The sequence below is a fragment of the Musca vetustissima genome, unplaced genomic scaffold, assembly GCF_032173495.1.
Source record: "Musca vetustissima isolate MV318-11 ecotype Yass unplaced genomic scaffold, APGP_CSIRO_Mvet_v1 utg286520, whole genome shotgun sequence".
NCBI classification, from domain to species: domain Eukaryota; kingdom Metazoa; phylum Arthropoda; class Insecta; order Diptera; family Muscidae; genus Musca; species Musca vetustissima.
The window spans coordinates 11485-33312 of record NW_026881078.1 but is presented as its reverse complement, the minus strand read 5'-3'; the positions used below and the strand labels follow the sequence as shown (position 1 = coordinate 33312).

Sequence of the window (21828 nt, the reverse complement as noted above, 5' to 3'; positions counted from 1 at the left end):
ACATTTAGGGTCCTTGAAAAAAAAAAATTTAATCCACTCCTCTTATGACCCTTAAAAAAATATTTTATAAAAAAACGCCTCTTATAACTCTTGCAAAACTGTTCTGACCTTTGAAAAAGTATTTTTTAAAAATCCAAATTATTCAAAAAATCCATGACAATTTTTTTAAATACCTTCCTGATGACAATTCTCAAATAACAGCGATAACACACAGAAGCTGTTTGATGTTGTCACTTTGCATTTCTGTTATTTTGAAATTGATTGATTAGACTTGAAGTTAATTAACTCAAAATACATCGCTCACAAAAAAAAGAAACAAAAAATTCAAAATCCCATCATATCAAATTCAATTCCAATTAATATTTTTTTTTTTGCAATTAAATTGATATGGCAAGAAAGCAAAAAAATAAATACAAAATCAAGGAGGGGAGTGTGACCACTTCCATTCAACCAGGCTTGTGCAAAAATTGAAATCCGACATCCATTCATTTAAAAGGTATTTCGGTTTGCATTTAAGGCAGCTCGTCGTGTTATCACCAGTGACACATAATCTTTGATGTCGGCTCTGTTGTTGTAGTTGTTGCCATTGTTGAATGCCTTCGTTTCTGGTTTGGACAACATTTTTTGTTCTCTCTCTCTCTCTCGCGATTAGACTTACAAGAGGCAGCACCTTTTAAGGTACGGTTTTGAGGTGGTTTCGTGGACGATGGCCGGTTGTCCGCCACTTAGTCAACCCCAAAAAAAATGTTTATTTGGTTTAGTAAAACAAACTGTGAGTGGGTCTGCCGGTCCCGCTGCCATCCCAATCTGACCACTGACACGGTGGTCTTGTTGTCTAACAATTTAAATCAGTCTTTCCAATTTACCTGAAATGAGAGAAAAAAGAGGGGAAAAACGAACATTGAAAATAAATAGGAAATTAATTAGATCAGATTTTTCAATTTCTGTATTTGGAGGTAAAAAAAATAAATGATAGACAAATATAGCCATTGGCTGAATGACGGGTTGGTTTGGTTAGTGGATAGCTGGTGGTGGTCATTGGACATTTACACAGACTTGTCCAGTTTTGATTTAATGATGTTGTGACGCTCAATGGAGTAGAGGGTTTTAATGTAACGACATTGCCGGAGAGTTGAGTGTCCGTTTGGGTATTTGAGGTGTGCCGTAGGAATTTTTGGAAAATTTGGTAATTAAAATTTTTAAAATATCAACAATAGTCTAAAAATTGTAAGCCTTGAAAAATATTCTTTATAAAATCCACGCCTTATGGGGATGCTTAAAAAAATGTTCTTTAAAAGATCCACGCCTTGTGTGGATGCTTGAAAAAATATTCTTTAAACCAGTAACAAAAGAAATAACGAAAGTAAAAAAGTCAGGAAACGTAACACATTTCATTCTGGACGTAATTCAGTACCCTATGCCAAATTTCATGCAAATCGAAGGATATGTAGGGACTTTGGTGCGAAAATATATATGGAAGCTTTTTCTAAATCTGGTCCGATTTTCTCGAAACTTGACACGCGTCATTCTAGAATCAATTCAGTACACCATGAAAAAATTCGAGCAAATCGAAAGATATATAGGGACTTTGGTGCACCATTTATATAAAATCGGACGAACATATATATGGGAGCTATATCTAAATCTGAACTGATTTTCGCGAAACTCAGCACACATCATTCTAGAACTAATTCAGTACGCTGTGCAAAATTTCGTGCAAATCGGAAGATGTATAGGGACTTTGGTATACCATTTACATTAAATTGGACGAAACTATATATGGGAGCTATATTTAAATCTGAATGGATTTTCATGAAACTTAGCACACATCATTCTAGGCTTAATTCAGTACGCTGTGCAAAAATTCGTGCAAATCAAATGATTTTCAGGTACTTTCGTGCACCATTTACCTAAAATCGGGCGAAATTATATGTGGGAGCTATATCTGAATCTGAACCGATTTTCTCGAAACTTAGTACACATCATTCTGCACTAAATTCAGTACTCTGTGCCAAATTTCGTGCAAATCGAATGATATATAGGGACTTTGGTGCACCATTTACATTAAATTGGACGAAACTATATATGGGAGCTATATTTAAATCTGAACCGATTTTCTCGAAACTTGGCACACATCATTCTGGACCTAATTCAGTACTGTGTACCAAATTTCGTGCAAATCGTAAAATATAGAGGGACTTTGGTGCACCATTTACCTTAAATCGGACGAAAATATATATGGGAACTATATATAAATCTGAACCGATTTTTCCCAATTTCAATGGGGTTCGTCCTTGGGCCAAATAAGTGACATGTGCCAAATTTCTTTCAAATCGGATCATAAATGCGACCTTTACTTTGTTTACAATTTAACATGGACAGACCGACGGACAGACGGACGGACGGACATGCATAAATCGACTTAGAAAGTGATTCTATGAATATTCTCAAAAGGAACCATGTGTCTATCTCCTTTCCTTTTGCATGTTACAAACATATGTACAAAGACATAATACCCTGTACCACAGTGTGGTGAAGGGTATAAAAATCCACGCCTTGTGTGGATGCTTGAAAAAATATTTTTTAAAAAATCCACGCCTTATAGAAATTCCGAGAAATATTCTCTAAAAAAGTCACGCCTTATGGGAGCTCTGAAAAAACATTCTTCGAGGATCTTCTAAACCTTTCAGTGATTCTCAAAAAAATCCCTCAATCTCTGGTAGCACCTTTTTTCCCTATGAAGTCTTGCGACCGTGTGAAGATTTTTCTGCGTCATTGCATGTCCAATCATTGTGCCAAAAATAATGACTTCACACCCATTTTATAATCGCTCTTCCCCAGCTCCTGTCCACCTCTAAGCATCTCAAATCTCCGCCCAAACAAATATAAAAATCCACGCCTTGTGTGGACGCTTGAAAAAATATATATTTTTTTAATCCACGCCTTATAGGAACTCCGAGAAATATCATCTGAAGAAGTCACGCCTTATGGGAGCTCTGAAAAAACATTATTTGAGGATCTTCTAAACCTTTCAATGGCTCTCCAAGAAAATCCCTGAATATCTGAGACCACCTTTGGTCCCTATGAAGTCTTGCGACCGTGTGAAGATTTTTCTTCGTCATTGCATGTCCAATCTTTGTGCCAAAAAAATTGACTTCACATCGAGTTTATTATCGCTCTCCTCCAGTTCCTGTCCACCTCTAAGCATCTCAAATCTCCGCCCAAACAAATATAAAAATCCACGCCTTGTGTGGATGCTTGAAAAAATATATATTTTTTTAAAAAAATCCACGCCTTATAGGAACTCCGAGAAATATTCTCTAAAGAAGTCACGCCTTATGGGAGCTCTGAAAAAACATTCTTTGATGATCTTCTAAACCTTTCAATGGCTCTCCATGAAAATCCCTGAATATCTGAGAGCACCTTTGGTCCCTATGAAGTCTTGCGACCGTGTGAAGATTTTTATCCGTCATTGCATGTCCAATCTTTGTGCCAAATATAATGACTTCACACCCAGTTTAGTGTTGCTCTCCTCCAGTCCCTGCTCACCTCTAAGCATCTCAAATCTCCGCCCAAACAAATAATAAAACAACTAAATTATAATCTTTACAGAATATTTAATTTTTTTTGCACAACTAATCAATTTAAACAAATAAACATAAATAAGCTCTACTTAGTGGAATTAAAAAGTGATGTGTTTGTTGTTGTTGTTCTTGTTGCCGTTTAATCTTACGATTTTGAAAATTTTGACCTTCACGAGACCGAGAACAAACACCAAGATTTATAATGATAGTCTACTACTAACTGGGCTCTGCTGTTCTTGGTGATCTTTGTATTCTTTTTAAATAGTTCTCACGATAATTGTTATTGCATTTTAAAGTCATAGTTGTTGTTATTGTTGTTTTTACATAAAATATGAATGGTGAACGAAATTCAATAGAATAATTGGTTAAAATTTTTTTTTCTTTTATTTTGCATGTGAAAAAGCGATTATGTATGTGGGGTAGCACCTCTTTTTTTTTGTAGCACCTTCATATCAAAGAATCTGTGGCGGAGTGTGTGGTCCATAGAATAATAATTTTTCCATGCGAATATCTTTCGTTGACGTCCATTATAATTTATTTAATTAATAACAACAATTTCTGTGTAAAACATTCGATATGCTTACAAACACACTCACACATAGCTCACACACAAATAAGAAATATTATCGTTTAATGTTAATGCCTGTCTTCGATATGATTTAGTGGCCATTGATGCAAAGTTCTAAAGTTCTCACGGGGTGTAGGAGAAGGTGTTGATAATTAGTATCGGTTTGGTAGCAATTGCCCAGATTAGAGTTAAGTACTTTCATATTTATTTATTCGTATGGTATCGACTTTCAATGTGGGTTGGTTGGGGCTGGGGTATTCAATCAATAATACAAAGTGTAGTAATGGTAGCAATGGAGGTGCTGGCTGGCTGTTGTTCTAAATAAAGTGTTATAAATTCAATTATGACGAACAACTGAATTCTAGTTTTAAATAAATAATTAATGTTAAATTAATTTTCTACCGTTATCAGAATAAATAACCATAAAAGGGTGGGCATTAATGGAGTGTAATAATAATTTGTTATTTTCCACAAGAAGAAGAAAAAAACTAGAGGCAATCTTGGCGCCAAGAGAAGTAGTAAGGCAGGTCTCACAAAGTTTCTAGACTTTTAAAAATCCACACCTAGAGCTCTGTTGAGGCTTCAAAAAATATTATTTAAAAATCCACGCCAAGAGCTCTGTTGAAGCTTGAAAAAATAGTATTCAAAAATCCACGCCTAGAGCTCTGTTGAGGCTTCAAAAAATATTATTTAAAAATCCATGCCTAGAGTCCTGCTGAGGCTTCAAAAAATATAATTTAAAAATCCACGCCTAGAGTTCTTCTAAGGCTCAAATAGAATTTCTTTAAAACTCCACGTCTAGAGCTCTTTTAAGGCTTATAAAAAATTTCTATAAAAAGGTTTCAAAACTATTCTTTAAAAATCCACGCCTAGAGCTCTTCTATGGCTCCAAAAGAATTTATTTAAAAATCCACGCCTAGAGCTCTTCTATGGCTCCAAAAGAATTTATTTAAAAATCCACGCCTAGAGCTCTTCTATGGCTCCAAAAGAATTTATTTAAAAATCCACGCCCAGAGCTCTTCTAAGGCTCCAAAAGAATTTCGTTAAAAATCCACGTTTAGAGTTCCTCTGAGGCTTCAACAAATTTTAATTACAAATCCACACAAAGAACTCTTCTGAGGCTTTGAAAAATATTATTTAAAAATCCACGCCTAGAGCTCTTCTATGACTTAAAAAAAATATTATTTGAAAATCCACACCTAGAACTGTTGAAAGGCCTCCAAAAATTCCTTCACTCATCTTCGAATACACCCTCAAATTGCAATAATCTCTACTGTACTATGGCGATAAGAAATACAACGTCTGAAACTACAAACAATATTCACAGATTCTCAGTCTGTTTGAAATATCAATCGATGTTGTTGTTATTGTTTCTATTTGCTATCAGCTGTAGTCTCAATATGTGTTGTTGCTGAACGACCTTGACGCTTTCATTATTATTTTTTTTTCTATTTGCCTATCTCACTAGCACTAGCATATAAACAAAAATAAACAAAATAATATTTAAATATTATTTGTATTTTCACGTTTAGATGCGAATTTTTATGTTATATTGATATCTTAATTTTGATTATAAAAATAGCCCTGGGCGTGGATTTTTAACGAATATTTTTTTGAATCCTTGGAAGAGCTCTAGGCGTGGTTTTTTAAAGAATAATTTTTGAAGTCTCAGAAGATCTCTAGGCGTGGTTTTTAAAGAATAATTTTTGAAGTCTCAGAAGATCTCTAGGCGTGGTTTTTTAAAGAATAAGCCTTGGAAGAGCACTAGGCGTGGTTTTTTAAAGAATATTCTTTGAAGCCTTGGAAGAGCTCTAGGCGTGGTTTTTAAGGAATATTGTTCAAAGCCTTGGAAGAGCTCTAGGCGTGTTTTTTTAAAGACTAGTTTTTGAATCCACAGAAGAGTTCTAGGCGTGTTTTTTAAAGACTAGTTTTTGAAGCCTCAGAAGATCTCTAGGCGTGGTTTTTTAAATAATTTGTTTTGATGTTTTGGAAGAGCTGTAAGCGTGTTTTTTTAAAGAATAATTTTTGAGACCTTAGAAGGGCTCCAACGGTGTATTTTTAAAGAATATTCTTTGAGGCCATAGAAGGGCTCCAACTGTGGATTTTTAATGAATATTTTTTGAGCCTCATAAGAGCTAGGGGTGTGAATTTTAAAACAATATTTTTTGAAGTCTTGAAAGAGCTTAAGCAATATTTTTTGGAGTTTAATAAAAATATTTTTGAGGGTTATTACAGCTCTGGGCGTGGACTTCTAAAGAATATTTTTGGAGCGACTTTCAGAGCTCTAGGTCTAGAGCCCTAAAGAATATTTTTAAGCCTTATATTGTGCAAAACTTGTGCCCCACTGTTGTATTATTAACGCATCTCTCGCTACATTCCGCTATTGATAATGCATCGAGAATAAGTCAAGTAAATACCAAGCATCATTCCATTGCCTAGTCAGCTGTTTTTTTAGATCACGTTCAAAAATCCCCCCCTTATTTTCAAGAAAAACCCAGCCGGTCATACAAATATGTACTAAACTATAATTGTTTATAAGAGAAATTTCGAAATATGTTTGCAAATTCTATACCTTAGGGGTCTTCCAAAGAATTTCCTGCATTATCAATTATTGCCTTTCCTGGAATTTTTGTTTTCAAAATTAAAATTCTTTATGGAATAAACAGTTGTACTTCCCCTCAACTAGACAGCTACTTTTCAGTAAACGTACGTGTTTTTTGTGTGAAATGTTTATTATAAAAAAACAACAATGTATTTGTTTAGTGGAATTTGGATGTTCGGTTTTTATACGCGATCCGCACACAGAAAATTGGTAGTATAAATAGCCTGTCCACTTTGGGAATAATCAACTAATTCGTTCTCATTGTTTTAATAGAACAAAAGTTGTCTTCAAGCCCAAAAAAAATGGTTAAGGTATTAAAACAATTCTTGATCCTGTTTGCCGTATTGGCCCTATTTGTTTCTCTCAGCGTTTCTTGTAAGTTTAACCATTTCGTTTAAAACCAAAACAAATGTTTGAGATGAGTTAAAATTTTTACAGCCCCACCTACAAGATGTGGCCCAAATGAACAATTTACCACATGCGGTTCGGCATGTCCTGTGAGATGTGGCAGACGTCAACCGGATGTATGTACCCTACAGTGTATTGTCGGTTGCCAGTGTAAGGGTGGCTATGCTCGTAACGATAATGGGGATTGTGTCTTATTGAGAGATTGTTAAAATATGAGAAGAATTCATATTTCAAAATTATAATAAATAACGAATATGTGATGTGAAATAAATGTTAATAAAATACAATTCTATTGGACTCACAAAAGAAAGACAAATGTAAACTATAGAGGTCGAATAGCTATCGGACCTCTATGCAGGAATTTTAAAATAAAAGAAATATGTTGTTTATTTTTTATTATTTTTGAAGACCTGAAAAGTATTTAGTAATGCATTTTTATGGATTAAAAACATCTAGGCCTGGATTCTGGATGAATATGTTTTGATGACATATAAGAGATCTAGGCGTGGATTCTTATAGAATATTTTTTGAAGCCTTAGATGAGCCCTAGGCGTGGATTTTTAAGGAATACTTTTTGAGGACATATGAGAGCTCTAGGCGTGGATTTTTAAGGTATATTTTTATAAGGATTGTCGATGTTCTAGGCGTGGATTTTTAAGGTATATTTTTTGAGGAAATATGAGAGCTCTAATTTTTGGAGCCTTATGAGAGCTTTAGGAAGGGATTTTTAAAAGATATTTTTGAGGCATAGATTTTTCAGGAATATTTTTGAGGTCTTATTGGAGCTTTAGGCGGGGATTTTTGAATAATAATTTTTGGAGTCTTAGAAGAGCTCTAGGCTTGGATTTTTAATGAATATTTTTGAAGACTTATCAAAGCTCTAGGTGTTAATTTTTAAAGAATATTTTTTGCAGGACCTTAAAAACTCTTGGATTTTGGAAGACTGGAATAGTTATAGGCGTGGATTCCTAACGAATATTTTTTGGAGGACCAGAACAGCTCTAGGCGTGGATTCTTAAATAATATTTTTGGAGGACTAGAACAGCTCTAGGCGTGGATTCTTAAATAATATTTTTGGAGGACTAGAACAGCTCTAGGCGTGGATTCTTAAATAATATTTTTGGAGGACTAGAACAGCTCTAGTCGTGAATTCTTAAATAATATTTTTGGAGGACTCTAGGCATGGATTCTTAAAGAATATTTTTTGGAGGACTAGAACAGCTCTAGGCGTGGATTCTTAAATAATATTTTTGGAGGACTCTAGGCATGGATTCTTAAAGAATATTTTTTGGAGGTCTAGAACAGCTCTAGGCGTGGATTCTTAAATAATATTTTTGGAGGACTAGAACAGCTCTAGGCGTGGATTCTTAAATAATATTTTTGGAGGACTCTAGGCATGGATTCTTAAAGAATATTTTTTGGAGGACTAGAACAGCTCTAGGCGTGGATTCTTAAATAATATTTTTGGAGGACTCTAGGCATGGATTCTTAAATAATATTTTTGGAGGACTCTAGGCATGGATTCTTAAATAATATTTTTGGAGGACTCTAGGCATGGATTCTTAAATAATATTTTTGAACGACTCTGATTTTCAAAATAACATTTTGGTGACGACCGTAAGAGCTATAGACATGGATTTTTTTAATGATGTTTTAAAGAGATACGGAAGATCTACAGATGAAAATACAATTTTTTGGAAGTATTGTAACATCTATAGGCATAGACTTTCAAAGAATAATTTTGAGCGACTTTAAGACTTTCAAGCATGCATTGTTTAAGAAAAGTTTTGGAGAATTTTTGTTTAAGGAGAATATAGTTTTTTCTTAATTTTTTCAAAAGATTTCTGAGCTTATAAAATTGATTTGTTAATATACGTTTTTATTTTTATTTATTTACCTATCTCTCTATATTGTTTTATTGATAATGCATTAACAATAAATCAAGTGAATATTAAGCAACATCGCGCCTTTGTCTCCTCAGCTGTTTTTTTAGAACACTTCAAAAAATCCCCTTAATTTCGAAACAATAGCCAACCAATCAGTCATATGCAGGTCATATAAAAATATGAACTAAACTATAATTGTTTATATGAGACATTTCGTATAATAATTTTATTTTGTATATATTTTATTTTTTATTTTTATTTATATATTATATATTTTATTTATTTTTTTTATATTGACGTGAACGTGTAGGGGAATTTAAAAATACAAATTTTGTAACAAATATACCTCTGAACTTCCTCTATTCTCCAATTAACGTACGTGATTTTATAGACAATTTAAATAAATCAATATTTTGAAAGGAATTTTTGAGGTTCTATTTTCGACTACAACAAAGGAAATTTGTAATATAAAAAACTTGTTAATTCGGAGAGTAGTAAATTAGTTCGCTTTCAATCTTCATTAGAATAATATTTATTTAATTATTAATTAAACAAAATGGCAAAACTGCATTTATTAATTTTATTTGCTGTGTTGACGATCTTTGTTTCACAAACCATGTCGGGTGAGTTTGGTGGGAGGGTGAAGTAATTATTATTATTTTTTGTTACTTATAAAAAATGTATTTTCTTTTAGTCCCCTTCTCCCAAGTATGTGGTCCAAATTCCCAATTTCATTCATGTGGCAGTGGCTGCCCGCTGATATGTGGTCAACCACGTCCTCAAGTTTGTACAGCCCAGTGTATTGCCGGTTGCCAGTGTAAACCGGGTTATGCTCGTAATGACAAGGGTGATTGTGTGTTGTTGTTACATTGTTAAATGGAATAATGATTTTATTATTTTTAAAAAATTTAAAATATGATACTGTTTAGAATAAAAAATGAAAAGAATCTTTAAAAACTAGAAAATCTGTTTTTTTTTAATTCACGCGAAGTTCAGCTGGTCCTATTTTTTTAAATCTACACCTTAAGGCCAGCTGATCCTACAAAAAATATTTTTTTAAAAATCAACAAAAAATATTTTTTTTAAATCCTCACCTGAAGGTCAACTGGTACTACAAAAAATATTTTTTTAAAAATCAACAAAAAATATTTTTTTTAAATCCTCACCTGAAGGTCAACTGGTACTACAAAAAATATTTTTTTAAAAATCAACAAAAAATATTTTTTTTAAACCAAGCCTGAAGGTCAACTGGTACTACAAAAAATAGTTTTTAAAAATCCACGCCTGAAGGTCAACTGGTACTTAAAAAAATAGTTTTTAAAAATCCACGCCTTAAGGTGAGTTGGTTCTATAGCAAATATTTTTTTTAACCCACGCCTGGGGGTATGCTTGTTCTCCAAAAAAATTCTTTAAAATTTCTCTCTTAGAGGTTAATTAGGCTTTAAAAAAATATTTAAGAATCCAAGCCTAACTAACTTCAGATCTCAGATGGTCCTCCATAAACAATCCACGCATAGAGTTCTTATAGACTTAAGGGAACCCCACCCATTCTCGATTTTAATTTTTCAAGATTTTCAATGGGCTGGTAAATCAATACCAATGCTTGTTAAGGTTTGTAACTTTGCACATATAAATTTGAAGATTTAAAAGAGAAGAAAAATAATTTACAAAAAATTTTTGTTATTGTTTTGTTGTTGTTTTTTGTAATTAAAGAAAAGTCCTTATTTTTGATGGCGGGCATGATAACTCCTCACTGGAACATCGGAATCCGAAAATTCCAACGGTGTTAGAAAGAGTACATGTCTGGCTCTCGTATGAACTAGGATTATTGACCTCGCTCTAAAATTAACAAAATGGCGGACATTTGAAAAAATATTTTTGGAAAATCGCCGATTTTTGACCAAAAACCAAGTTAAAAAATAATGAAGATCTTCACCGATTGGCTTTATCCTAGTTCATACGATAGCTACACACTCACAGAGCAACGTGTAAAAATTTGGAATCGATTGGGTTATTAGTTTTTGAGTTATCGTGCCCGCCATTCTCAAAAAAATGTTTAGAGAAAAACGCGTTTAAAGTTTGAGAAGCCCTTCAGCCGTCACTTGATGTTGACACAATAAATCGGCTATATCTTAAAGAGTTCTTGAGATTTTTACTTGAAATTTTGTAGGGACATTCTTGAATCAGTGTAGATTCGAATTAAATCAACAAAAAATTTGACCCCCAAAAATGGGGGGGGGGGGGGTCCCCTTAAATAAATTATTATTTAAAAATTCACGCCTAGAGTTATTCAAGACCCTCTAATGAATATTATTCAAAAAATCGCTCCTATAGCTTTAAAGTCCTCAAAAAATAGATCTGCATTTTTTCTGCAATCGCCCGCATATAATAAAAAATGTGGCGATTGTTTGTTCTAAAGCAGATTTGTTAACACATACGTAATCTAGCTGCTGCTGCTGACTAGTTGCGAAGCTGCACTAACCGCTTTACCTCCCCCCTTCCATACAACATCTCCTCCACCTCCTGCCGACACTTGTGTTTATGCAAAAAATTTTAAATACAATATTTATTTTATTGTTTAGTTCAATTTAATTTGTTTGCCTGAGTTTTTTCGTTTTTTTTTTTTTTTTGCTTTCTGTCGAAGCGAATCGAACAAAGCCAGGCGACAGTATAAAAAGTATTGTTGCCGGCAGTGGAGGAAAGTAGTTTGTTTCGCAGCTTTAGAGAGATAGCAAAACACGGTATTAAATCATCATCACCAAAAAAATGGCAAAAGTTTTCAAACAATTATTAATTTTGTTTGCCGTATTGGCTGTACTCGTTGCCCAAGGCATGGCGGGTAAGTCAGAGATTCTAATTTAGATTTGAATTTTGTATTAAAAGAAATCCTTTTGTAGCTCCTCCCACCCAGGAGTGTGGTGAAAATCAAGAATTCACCACCTGCGGCACAGCCTGCCCCTTGTCGTGCGCCAAACAATCGCCCGGCATTTGTACCCTGCAATGCGTCATCGGTTGCCAGTGTAAAGAGGGTTATGTCTTAAATGACAAGGGTGCCTGTGTCCAAACAAAGGATTGTTAATAAAGTGAAATTTGTTGTTTTGTTTCTGTTAAATTGTGTTGAGATTTTGTGTAAAATAAAAAAGGATAATTGTGAAATCAAGACATAGATTTTTAAATAATATTTTGTGGAGGTCTAAAAGGACACTAGACAGACACTAGAAGAAGGGTACTAAAGTTCCAAGCACTGATTTTTTTTGAAGCCTTAGAAGAGCTCCAGGCGTGGATTTGTAAAGAATATTTTTTGAAGCCTTAGAAGAGCTCCAGGCGTGGATTTTTAAAGAATATTTTTTGAAGCCTTAGAAGAGCTCCAGGCGTGGATTTTTAAAGAATATTTTTTGAAGCCTTAGAAGAGCTCCAGGCGTAGATTTTTAAAAAATATTTTTGAAGCCTTAGAAGAGCTCTAGGCATGGTTTATTTAAAGAATATTTTTTGAAGCCTTAGAAGAGCTCTAGGCGTGGTTTATTTAAAGAATATTTTTTGAAGCCTTAGAAGAGCTCTGGGCGTGGCTTTTTAAAGAATATTTTGAGAAGCCTTAGAAGAGCTCCAGGTGTGGATTTTTAAAGAATATTTTGTGAAGCCTTAGAACAGCTCCAGGCGTGGTTTATTTAAGGAATATTTTTTGAAGCCTTAGAAGAGCTCTAGGCGTGGTTTATTTAAAGAATATTTTTTGAAGCCTTAGAAGAGCTCCAGGGGTGGATTTTTAAAGAATATTTTTGAAGCCTTAGAAGAGCTCCAGGGGTGGATTTTTAAAGAATATTTTTTGAAGCCTTAATAAAAATCTACCTCCTTTGACCTTTAAAAAATCCAACTCCGTTAACCCTTTTGGAAAAAAACTAGCAATTGATTCTCTCCACATGGCTGAGTGAATCTCAACGTAATTAAAATCACTACCGTTAAAAAATTTATAATTTCTTCTTAATTTCCAACACGTTTTGGCAACGGTTGTTTTTTATTAGCGGGTAATTTAATACAACCAGCCGGTTTTCAGAAGTTTTTGTTTGTCGATAAAACAACAAATACTAAATGGCTAATAAAATTGCAGCGGGTTAATGAAACAACGTCTGTTGTTTAGAACAAAAAATTACAGTGTGAGTATTTTTTTTGTAATTAATTTGAAAATTGTTTTGAGGTTTCAACTTTGTTGTAGTTGTGTTCAAACGGACAGTGGCAAATGTAAGTTAAAAATTATCTTGACTTTGACTTTTGATGTTGTTGAACAAAACACCGCCTTTTAAACAGAGATTTAGAACAAATGATAAGAGACAAATACCAACAATTGTTTGTATGGTGGGAAGGGAAAAGCAATGGTTATAAATAGGGGAAGGGGGAGGGGGGACATTCTGTAGTTGAGGTAAACGAAAGCCTGTGTGAAACTCCTCCTGGCATAGGAGGCATGTATATTGGCTTTTAAGGTCAATTGAAGATAAAAGAAAAATCGAATTATTATCTTCTCGTAAGTATTTTGGAAAATCTGTTTTTTTTGTGAAAAAATAAACAGAACAATCGTTGGCTATGGAAAAACAACGCCCCTGGACCACTTAGTCCACTTTGACTGGTGACAAGGTAACACTTGTCCCCCTCTCCCTCGTGGTCGTTGTGTTTTTGTTTTGTACGGTTTTGTTTTGTTATTTACTGTACAAATGACAGCTGCCTTGAACATGTCAAATATTGTTGTCAAACAAACAATGTCGGTGTTGGTTTGTTGTTGTTGTGTTTTTCCATTGTGACCATTGTTTTGGTTAAAAACAATTACAAATACTTTTTTCTAGACTTGATTTTTGGTAACACCATTTAGCCACCCAGCCGACACCAACAGAGAACAGTAGCTTTGAAAATCCAAAAAAAAAAAAAATAATAAAAAAAATCTCAAATAAACTTTTGCAGTATTTCAAGGCCTTGCAATAATTCTGTGAATTTTTTCAAAACATATTTTTTTTTTTTTTTTGTATTAGGTATTTCTGACAAACATGGGTTCTATGTCAAGTTAAAACTTAAAACATCGGCGAATAGCATGAATTGCATTTGAAATGACCTGACAAGTCAATTAACATAAAATATGTGAGAAAATAAATAATAAAAACAAACATGTGAAAAAAGCGTTAAGTTCGGCCGGGCCGAACATTCGATACCCTTTACCATAGGTATACGAAAGGTACCTAAAATGAAAATATAGAGAACATGCCAAAAAGTGCACCTATACCGATAGTTCTACAAACCGATTAATGTAAACAATTATGTACACCAAATAAAAATGTCAACGATTTTTAATCGGTATTCTTCATAAAATTTGAAACCCTAAAACGTGGACCGATATTGATTACGCATGGTAGAGTGAATAATGTGTATAAAATCCTTAAAGTATGAGGCTATGCCTTAAAGGGGGGACCACAATTGATTATATGGCTAGGAATTAGCGAATATTTGGGGTTATCATTATATGAGGGACTATGCCTAATTAATGACCAAAATAGTTCCATTTCGAACCCAATATTTTAGTTTCGTATCTCAATTCTTTCCTTCAGGAGGTATTATTGTATGGGAGAGATGCCTAAATGCTTCATCATCCTCAGGTTCGAGTTGTTTTTTACCAGTTCGAGTATTTTTAGTGGAGAGATTTGCTACCCAATAAGAAGTCGAAGTACTAAATTACAGCCAATTCGGTCGTCAAATACGATCAGAACTCAAAAAATACCCAAAATTTCGGGGTACCCTTATATGGGGGCCAACCGAAAAAATTTACCTATATTTATGATTTTTAGTGGAGAGATTTGCTACCCAATAAGAACTCGAAGTACTAAATTACAGCCAATTCGGTTGGTCAAATATAATCAGAACTCCCAAAATACCGACAATTTGGGGGTACCGTTATATGAGGACTACCAGAAAAAAGTGGACCTATATTTATAATTTTTATTGGAGTAATTTGGTGCCCAATAAAAACCAAATGTACACAATATGAGGGAATTCAGTTATAAAACCCGCCCAAGAACCCCAAAATATCGAAAATTAGGGGTATTCTTATATGGGGACTATCCGAAAAAATTGACCCATATATATATTTTTTATTAGGGAGATTTACTACCCAATAAGAACTCAAAGTACCAAATTTCAGCGAATTTGATTGAAAAACGCGCTCAAGAACCTCAAAATACCGAACATTTGGGGGGCACCCATATATGGGAGCTATGCCTAAACGTGGACCGATGTAGCCCATCTTCGAACTTGACATACATGCAGACAAAATTTATGTAAAATTTTGGCGATCTATATCAATTCGTTTAGACGTACATGTTTAATCGTCATAGAATTTTACGCTAATCAAGAATATATATACTCTATAGGGTCGGAAATGGTTATTTCGATGCGTTACAAACGGAAAAACAAAACTAATATACCCTCCATACTATGGTGGAGGGTATAAAAACAATAACAACAAAAAATATTTCATACTAATACTAACACTTTAGAAGAACAATTATTGTCCCGATTAAAATATATTTAAAAATTTCAAGGGCTATAAAAGCATTTTTCAAACCATATTTTTTTAGGGTTCCTGATTTTCGATTTTTAAAGAATATTAAAAAAAAAATATTGTTTCATATTTTTTAAAGAATATTTTTTTCAAGGTTCCTATAAGGTTTGGATTTTGTAAAGAATATTTAGTCAGAGTCTAAGAGGCGCGGACTTTTTAAAGAATATTTTTTGATGCCTGTAACAGGCGTCGAAAAAATGTGGAATTTTTAAAGAATATTTTTTCGAGGCCTACAATGAATATTCATTCAAGGTTCCTATAAGGTGTGGGGTTTTTAAAGGATATTTTGTCAATGCCTACAATTGTCGCGGATTTTTAAAGAAAAATTTATAGGCCATCTTATTGAGGTTCATGGAAAAAAAATTACTCTATGCTTGTGTTGTTTATTAAAAAAATATGTTTTATAAAAAATGTAAGTTTGTGTTGACCCAAATTGTCCGTTACAATTTTAAAATGAGTATCTGTCTTAACTCTTTTGTTGGTATGGTATATTTTTTACTTTTCTGTTTTTCTCCACATAAATGTCGCTTTCAATTACAACTTATTTTTTTATTAAAAGTACAAAATTATGCGAACAAAATTAAATGTACTATTACATCAGACAGCATAGAAAAAAATAGACAGGTAGACAGACACACAACTTAATTTATAAAACCTGCCCCAAAAACACATATGCGTGTCACCAACAACGACAAGAAAAAATAATTTTGTTAATAAAATAATTTAGTTTCTTTCTTCTGCTACATTTGTTTCAATTATATGTGTGTCAGTTTACATTTGGCTTTTTTCACAGCCATTATCAATCTGACCCCCAAACCCCCGTTTGCACAAATTTTAATGGGAGTCATTTTGTGTAATAAAAATCACAACTTTTTTCTTGTAATGAATTTCCCCCTTCCCTCTTGGGGACAGGGGCATTTTTGTCGTTACACTTTTTTCTGTGTCTTTTTACTTTTTTTATAATTTACTTTTTTCGCAAAGTACTTGGGAGATTTACAACTCTTGAGTACACCATAATTACTTCATTTATTTGATTAAGTAATTTGCGGTTTGAAAAAAAATTCAATTCGCTCAAAAAAAAAAAAAAAAAAATGAAGTAGCGTGTTTGAGTGGAACTAGACTGACTAACTAAAAAATATTTAGAAATATTAAAACAGCAAAAAAAAATTGAAAGCAGTTGTTGTTTCTTTTTATTAGCAATAATAAAAGTGAAAAGTAAAAAATTGCAAAAATAGCTTTTTAAAACAAAATGTTTCGTTTTTGTGGATTATAATTACTTAATATTATAATATTTAAACATCAAGGCCAATTTCGAAATTAAAATATAAAGATTTGATGTTTTAAAAAAATATATTCTTTGAAAATCCACGCCTTCTACAGAGCCTTAAAAAATATTATTTAAAAAAACACACGCCTTCTGTAGGCCCCTGAAAAAATAGTCATTGAAAATCCACGCTTATTTTACCTTGAAAAAATATTATTTGAAAATCCGCGCCTTTTACGGTCCTTGAAAACAAAAAAACATAAAAAAAAACGCCTTCTGTAGAGCCATGAAAAATATATTTTTATTGGTGTGATTTATTTTTTATTTTTATTTTTATACCCTTCACCACACTGTGGTACAGGGTATTATGTCTTTGTGCATATGTTTGTAAAAGGCAAAAGGAAACGAGATAGACCCATAGGTCCTTTTGAGAATATGCATAGAATCACTTTCTAAGTCGATTTATGCATGTCCGTCCGTCCATGTTAAATTGTAAACAAAGTACAGGTCGCAATTATGATTCGAATTGGATGAAATTTGGCACAGCTCATTTATTTGGCCCAAGGACGACCCTACTGAAATTGGGAAAAATCGGTTCAGATTTAGATATAGCTCCCATATATATTTTAGTCCGATTGAAGGTAAATGATGCACCAAAGTCCCTAAATATCGTTCGATTTGCAGGAAATTTGGCACAGTGTACTAAATTAAGCCTAGAATGATGTGTGGTAAGTTTCGTGAAAATCGGTTCAGATTTAGATATAGGTCCCATATATATTTTCGTCCGATTTAAGGTAAATGGTGCACCAAAGACCCTCTATATCTTTCGATTTGCACGAAATTTGGCACAGCGTACTAAATGAAGCCTAGAATGATGTTTGCTAAGTTTCGTGAAAATCGATTCAGATGTAGATATAGCTCCCATATACATTGTCGTCCGATTTAATGTAAATGGTGCACCAAAGAACCTATATATTCTTCAATTCGCACGAAATTTAGTACAACATACTGAATTGGGTCTAAAATGATGTGTGCTAAGTTTCGTGAAAATCGGTTCAGATTTAGATATATATTTTTGTCCGATTTAAGGTAAATGGTACACCAAAGAACCTATATATTCTTCGATTTGCACGAAATTTAGTACAGCGTACTGAGAATGGTGTGTGGTAAGTTTCGTAAAAATCGGTTCAGATGTAGATATAGCTCCTATATATATTTTCGTCCGATTTAATGTAAATGGTGCGCCAAAGTCCCTAAAAATCTTTCGATCTGCTCGAAATTTGGCACAGAGTACTGAATTAAGTCTAGAATAATGTGTGGTAAGTTTCGTGAAAATCGGTTCAGATTTAGATATAGCTCCCATATACATTTTCGTCCGATTTAAGGAAAATGGTGAACCAAAGTCCCTAAAAATCTCTCGATTTGCACGAAATTTAGTACAGCGTACTGAATTGGGTCTAGAATGATGTGTGCTAAGTTTTGTGAAAATCGGTTCAGATTTAGATATAGCTCCCATATATATTTTCGTCCGATTTGCACGAAATTTGGCATAGCGTACTGATTTGATTCTAGAATGATGTGTGCTAAGTTTCGTGAAGATCCGTTCAGATTTAGATATAGCTCCCATTTATATTTTCGTCCGATTTAATGTAAATGGTGCACTAAATTCCTAATGTTTGTCCGATTAACACGAAATTTTGCACAACGTATCAAATTGAGACTTGAATGACATTATTGGGGTTTGATGAAATAGGTGCAGATGCAGCCATAGCTTCCATATGTATTTCGAACGGGTGTCTGATTGAAATTGCATTATTAACAGTGTATCAATTTTGCTATAAATCGTTTTCCATAAATTTTCCCAAGGTACGTAGACGACTCTAATTCGTTATGAATGAAATTGTAAGGATACATATGTACAATATATCGAAAGTGGTGAAGGGTATCATATAGTCGGCCAGGCCGATTTTACTACTTTTCTTACTGGTTTCTGTTGAGAAACACAATAGGCCTGGATTTAAAAAAAAAAAAAAAATTTTGAACCACAATAGGCTTGCATTTGTTATAAAAAAATTCTTTAGAACCACAATAGGCGTGTATTTAAAAAGAAATATTTTTTTAAACATCCAACTAGGACGTGGATTTTTTATAAAAAATATTTTCTAAATCTATCATTTTATTCAATTGATTTTTTTTCCTAACCCAGCCAATATTTTTGTTTCCATTACAATAAAAAAATTGTAATATTTTGCAATTCATTATTTTTTTATTTATTAAGCGTTACAGACACCTTTTGCCCGAACCTGAACATAACTCAGGCCAGCTGCCAATACAAGCTGTAATAAATGTCTGCATAAATTAAATTTGTAATTAATTTACAGTTGACTTCAATTGGAAACTTAAAATACTTTCAAATAAAATTAGCCAAAGAAACCAAAAAATCAAACTGAACCAAAATGAAATCGTGGCAGGGTATCTGCCGCAAATGGCTGTGGTAAGCTGGTGGTAGCCATCTATTTTAATTATGTGAAACTGATCAATATTTCATGCTTATAAACAAATACAATGTTGATGTTCAATTTTTTGTGTGTTCAGAACAGCTGAAAGGAAGTCATTAGAAATTGAAGCTAGGCGATTAACATGCAATTGGGGTTTGGGGATAAGAGAGGGATTATAGAGCGGAACGATTCATACAAGCTTGCATGGAGTCTTCAGTTGCTAGAAGATTTGTAGTTCAAATTGATTTTTGAGAATATCGATATGAAATACATTCTATAATCTAGAACATCATACAGTAGAGCAATTATTATTATTGCATATGAGGTGTTGTATAGGGTATACCCCTCTATCCGATTTGACTGTCCTCGTTGTATGTTGTAATTATTTATTTTGTAATATTATATAAGATAAATATTCAAATTATCTTCTCGATTCTTTTTTTTTCTGCATCATTTGTACAAATCTTCATGATTTAGGAGATAATTATTTGTTTTCAAATTATTTCAGATATCATGTCAGGTCTCTTCTTCATCCGAATGGTTGCAGATGCAAATTGTTATGGGAGTTTTTTTGTCTGTCATTCAGTAGTTGGCCTGGCCTTTGTTTGGCAATAATTTCCCACCAAAGAGACAGCTATTGCAAATTTGAGTTACAGCCGTGTTGGGAAATAAATTGTGTGACAGACAGCCTGAGTGAGGCAAGTCGTCAGTACTACTGTCAGCATCATTGTCAAGTTAGAATGAATGAAATAAAAATACTGAGACAAAATGGTAAAAAATATATTATTTTACAAATAATTACCATAGTTAAAAATCACACACTAATAGCAGGAAACGTACCTGAAAGAAAAAATAAAACAATATTTAAATTAGTATACAAATTAAAACAATAAATAAACAAATAGGGGGTTCAAGAATTTTGTTTTAGCATGGATTTTATAAAATAGATTCTTAAAGAATATTTTTTCAAGGGTCTATAGAAGGCATGGCTTTTTAAAATAATATCTTTTCGAGGGCCTATATCAGGCGTGGTTTTTTAAATAATGCCTTTTTCGAGGGCTTGGCTTGGCTTTTTAAAAAATATTTTTTTAATGGCTTGGATTTTTAAAGAATACTTTTTTCAAGTCCAACATTAGACGTAGTTTTTATACCCTACACAACTATGTTGTCAGGGTATTATAGCTTTGTGCAGCCCCAAGAGTTTGTAACGCCGCGAAATATTGGTCCTAGACCCACCTTTAAGTATACCAATCGTCATATCTCGACTAGCTGAGTCGATCTAGACATGTGTGTCCGTCCGTCTGTCCACAGTTATGGACCAATCTTCACGAAATTTTGCATGTAGGATGGGTTCGGCCTAATGAAGACCCCTATTGTTGTTGGTAAAGATCGGATAATATTTAGGGGATGTAAAGGACCAAATACTTAATTTTTGTCGGTTTTTCTCGTCGCTCCAGAGGCCGCAATTATGGCTCAAATATCTCGAATTTTTACGTTGAGCCGAGAAGTTAATAGTATTTCCAAGAGGAGTGGTTGACCTTTAAATTGATACCAATTTTACTGTGGTATGTACACGGATGTGGGAGTTACACTTAAATATTTACAGGTGCTAACGTATTCAGATATTATTTAGTAGCCATTTACCACACTAGAGGGCGGAAATATAGCGCTTTGATATTTTCCATGAGGTTCCAGTTATGGCCAAGAACAATGCATATAATTATCGATGATGATCAGATAATAATATTGGGATGAGTTGTATCGAAAACTTATATTTTGTGTGTTTTTTTTTTTCGATTCAATCTATAGGCTACAATTATAAGCCGAACATCACAACACAACCCACGGTGAAGGGAATATGGACAAGTAATTAGTAATATTCGGAAAATATATCAGTGCAAGGCAGAGGTTCTGTTGACCTCCAATCGGGCAAGAGGGTGCAACTATCGCGAAATATTGCCAGGTTCGGAATAAAAATTCAGAGAAAGTTAGAGTTCCGTGGTAGTTGTGTAGGGTATCGTAAGGTCGGCCCCGTCCGACTACACTGCTCCGCTCATGGGTTTTTTCGATTCAATATATAAGCTACAATTATGTACTGAATATTGGTAATATTCGGAAAATATGTCAGTGCATGGAAGAGGTGCTGTTGACCTCTAATCGGCAAAAAACCAAATATTACCTAGGCTCGGAATAAAAATCCGCACAAAGTTTGAGTTCCATGGTAGTTGTGTAGGGTATCGTATGATCGGCCCCGTCCGACTATACTGCTCCGCTCACTGCTTTTTATTTCGATTTATATTTAATTTTTTTATACCCTTCACCACACTGTGGTATAGGGTATTATGTCTTTCTGCATATGTTTGTAACAGGCAAAAGGAAACGAGACAGACCCATGGTTCCTTTTGAGAATATGCATAAAATCACTT

At 33.5% G+C, this 21828-nt stretch overlaps 1 protein-coding gene across 1 annotated transcript; it reads left to right on the top strand.

Annotated features, from left to right (window-relative positions):
* Positions 1–7056: 7056 nt before the first annotated feature.
* Positions 7057–12127, top strand: LOC133327151 (serine protease inhibitor swm-1-like). Its single transcript, XM_061535717.1, has 4 exons — positions 7057–7129; positions 7178–7348; positions 9743–9901; positions 11946–12127. Exons 1-4 carry the CDS (start codon positions 7057–7059, stop codon positions 12125–12127), a joined length of 585 nt encoding a protein of 194 aa, XP_061391701.1.
* Positions 12128–21828: the final 9701 nt, after the last annotated feature.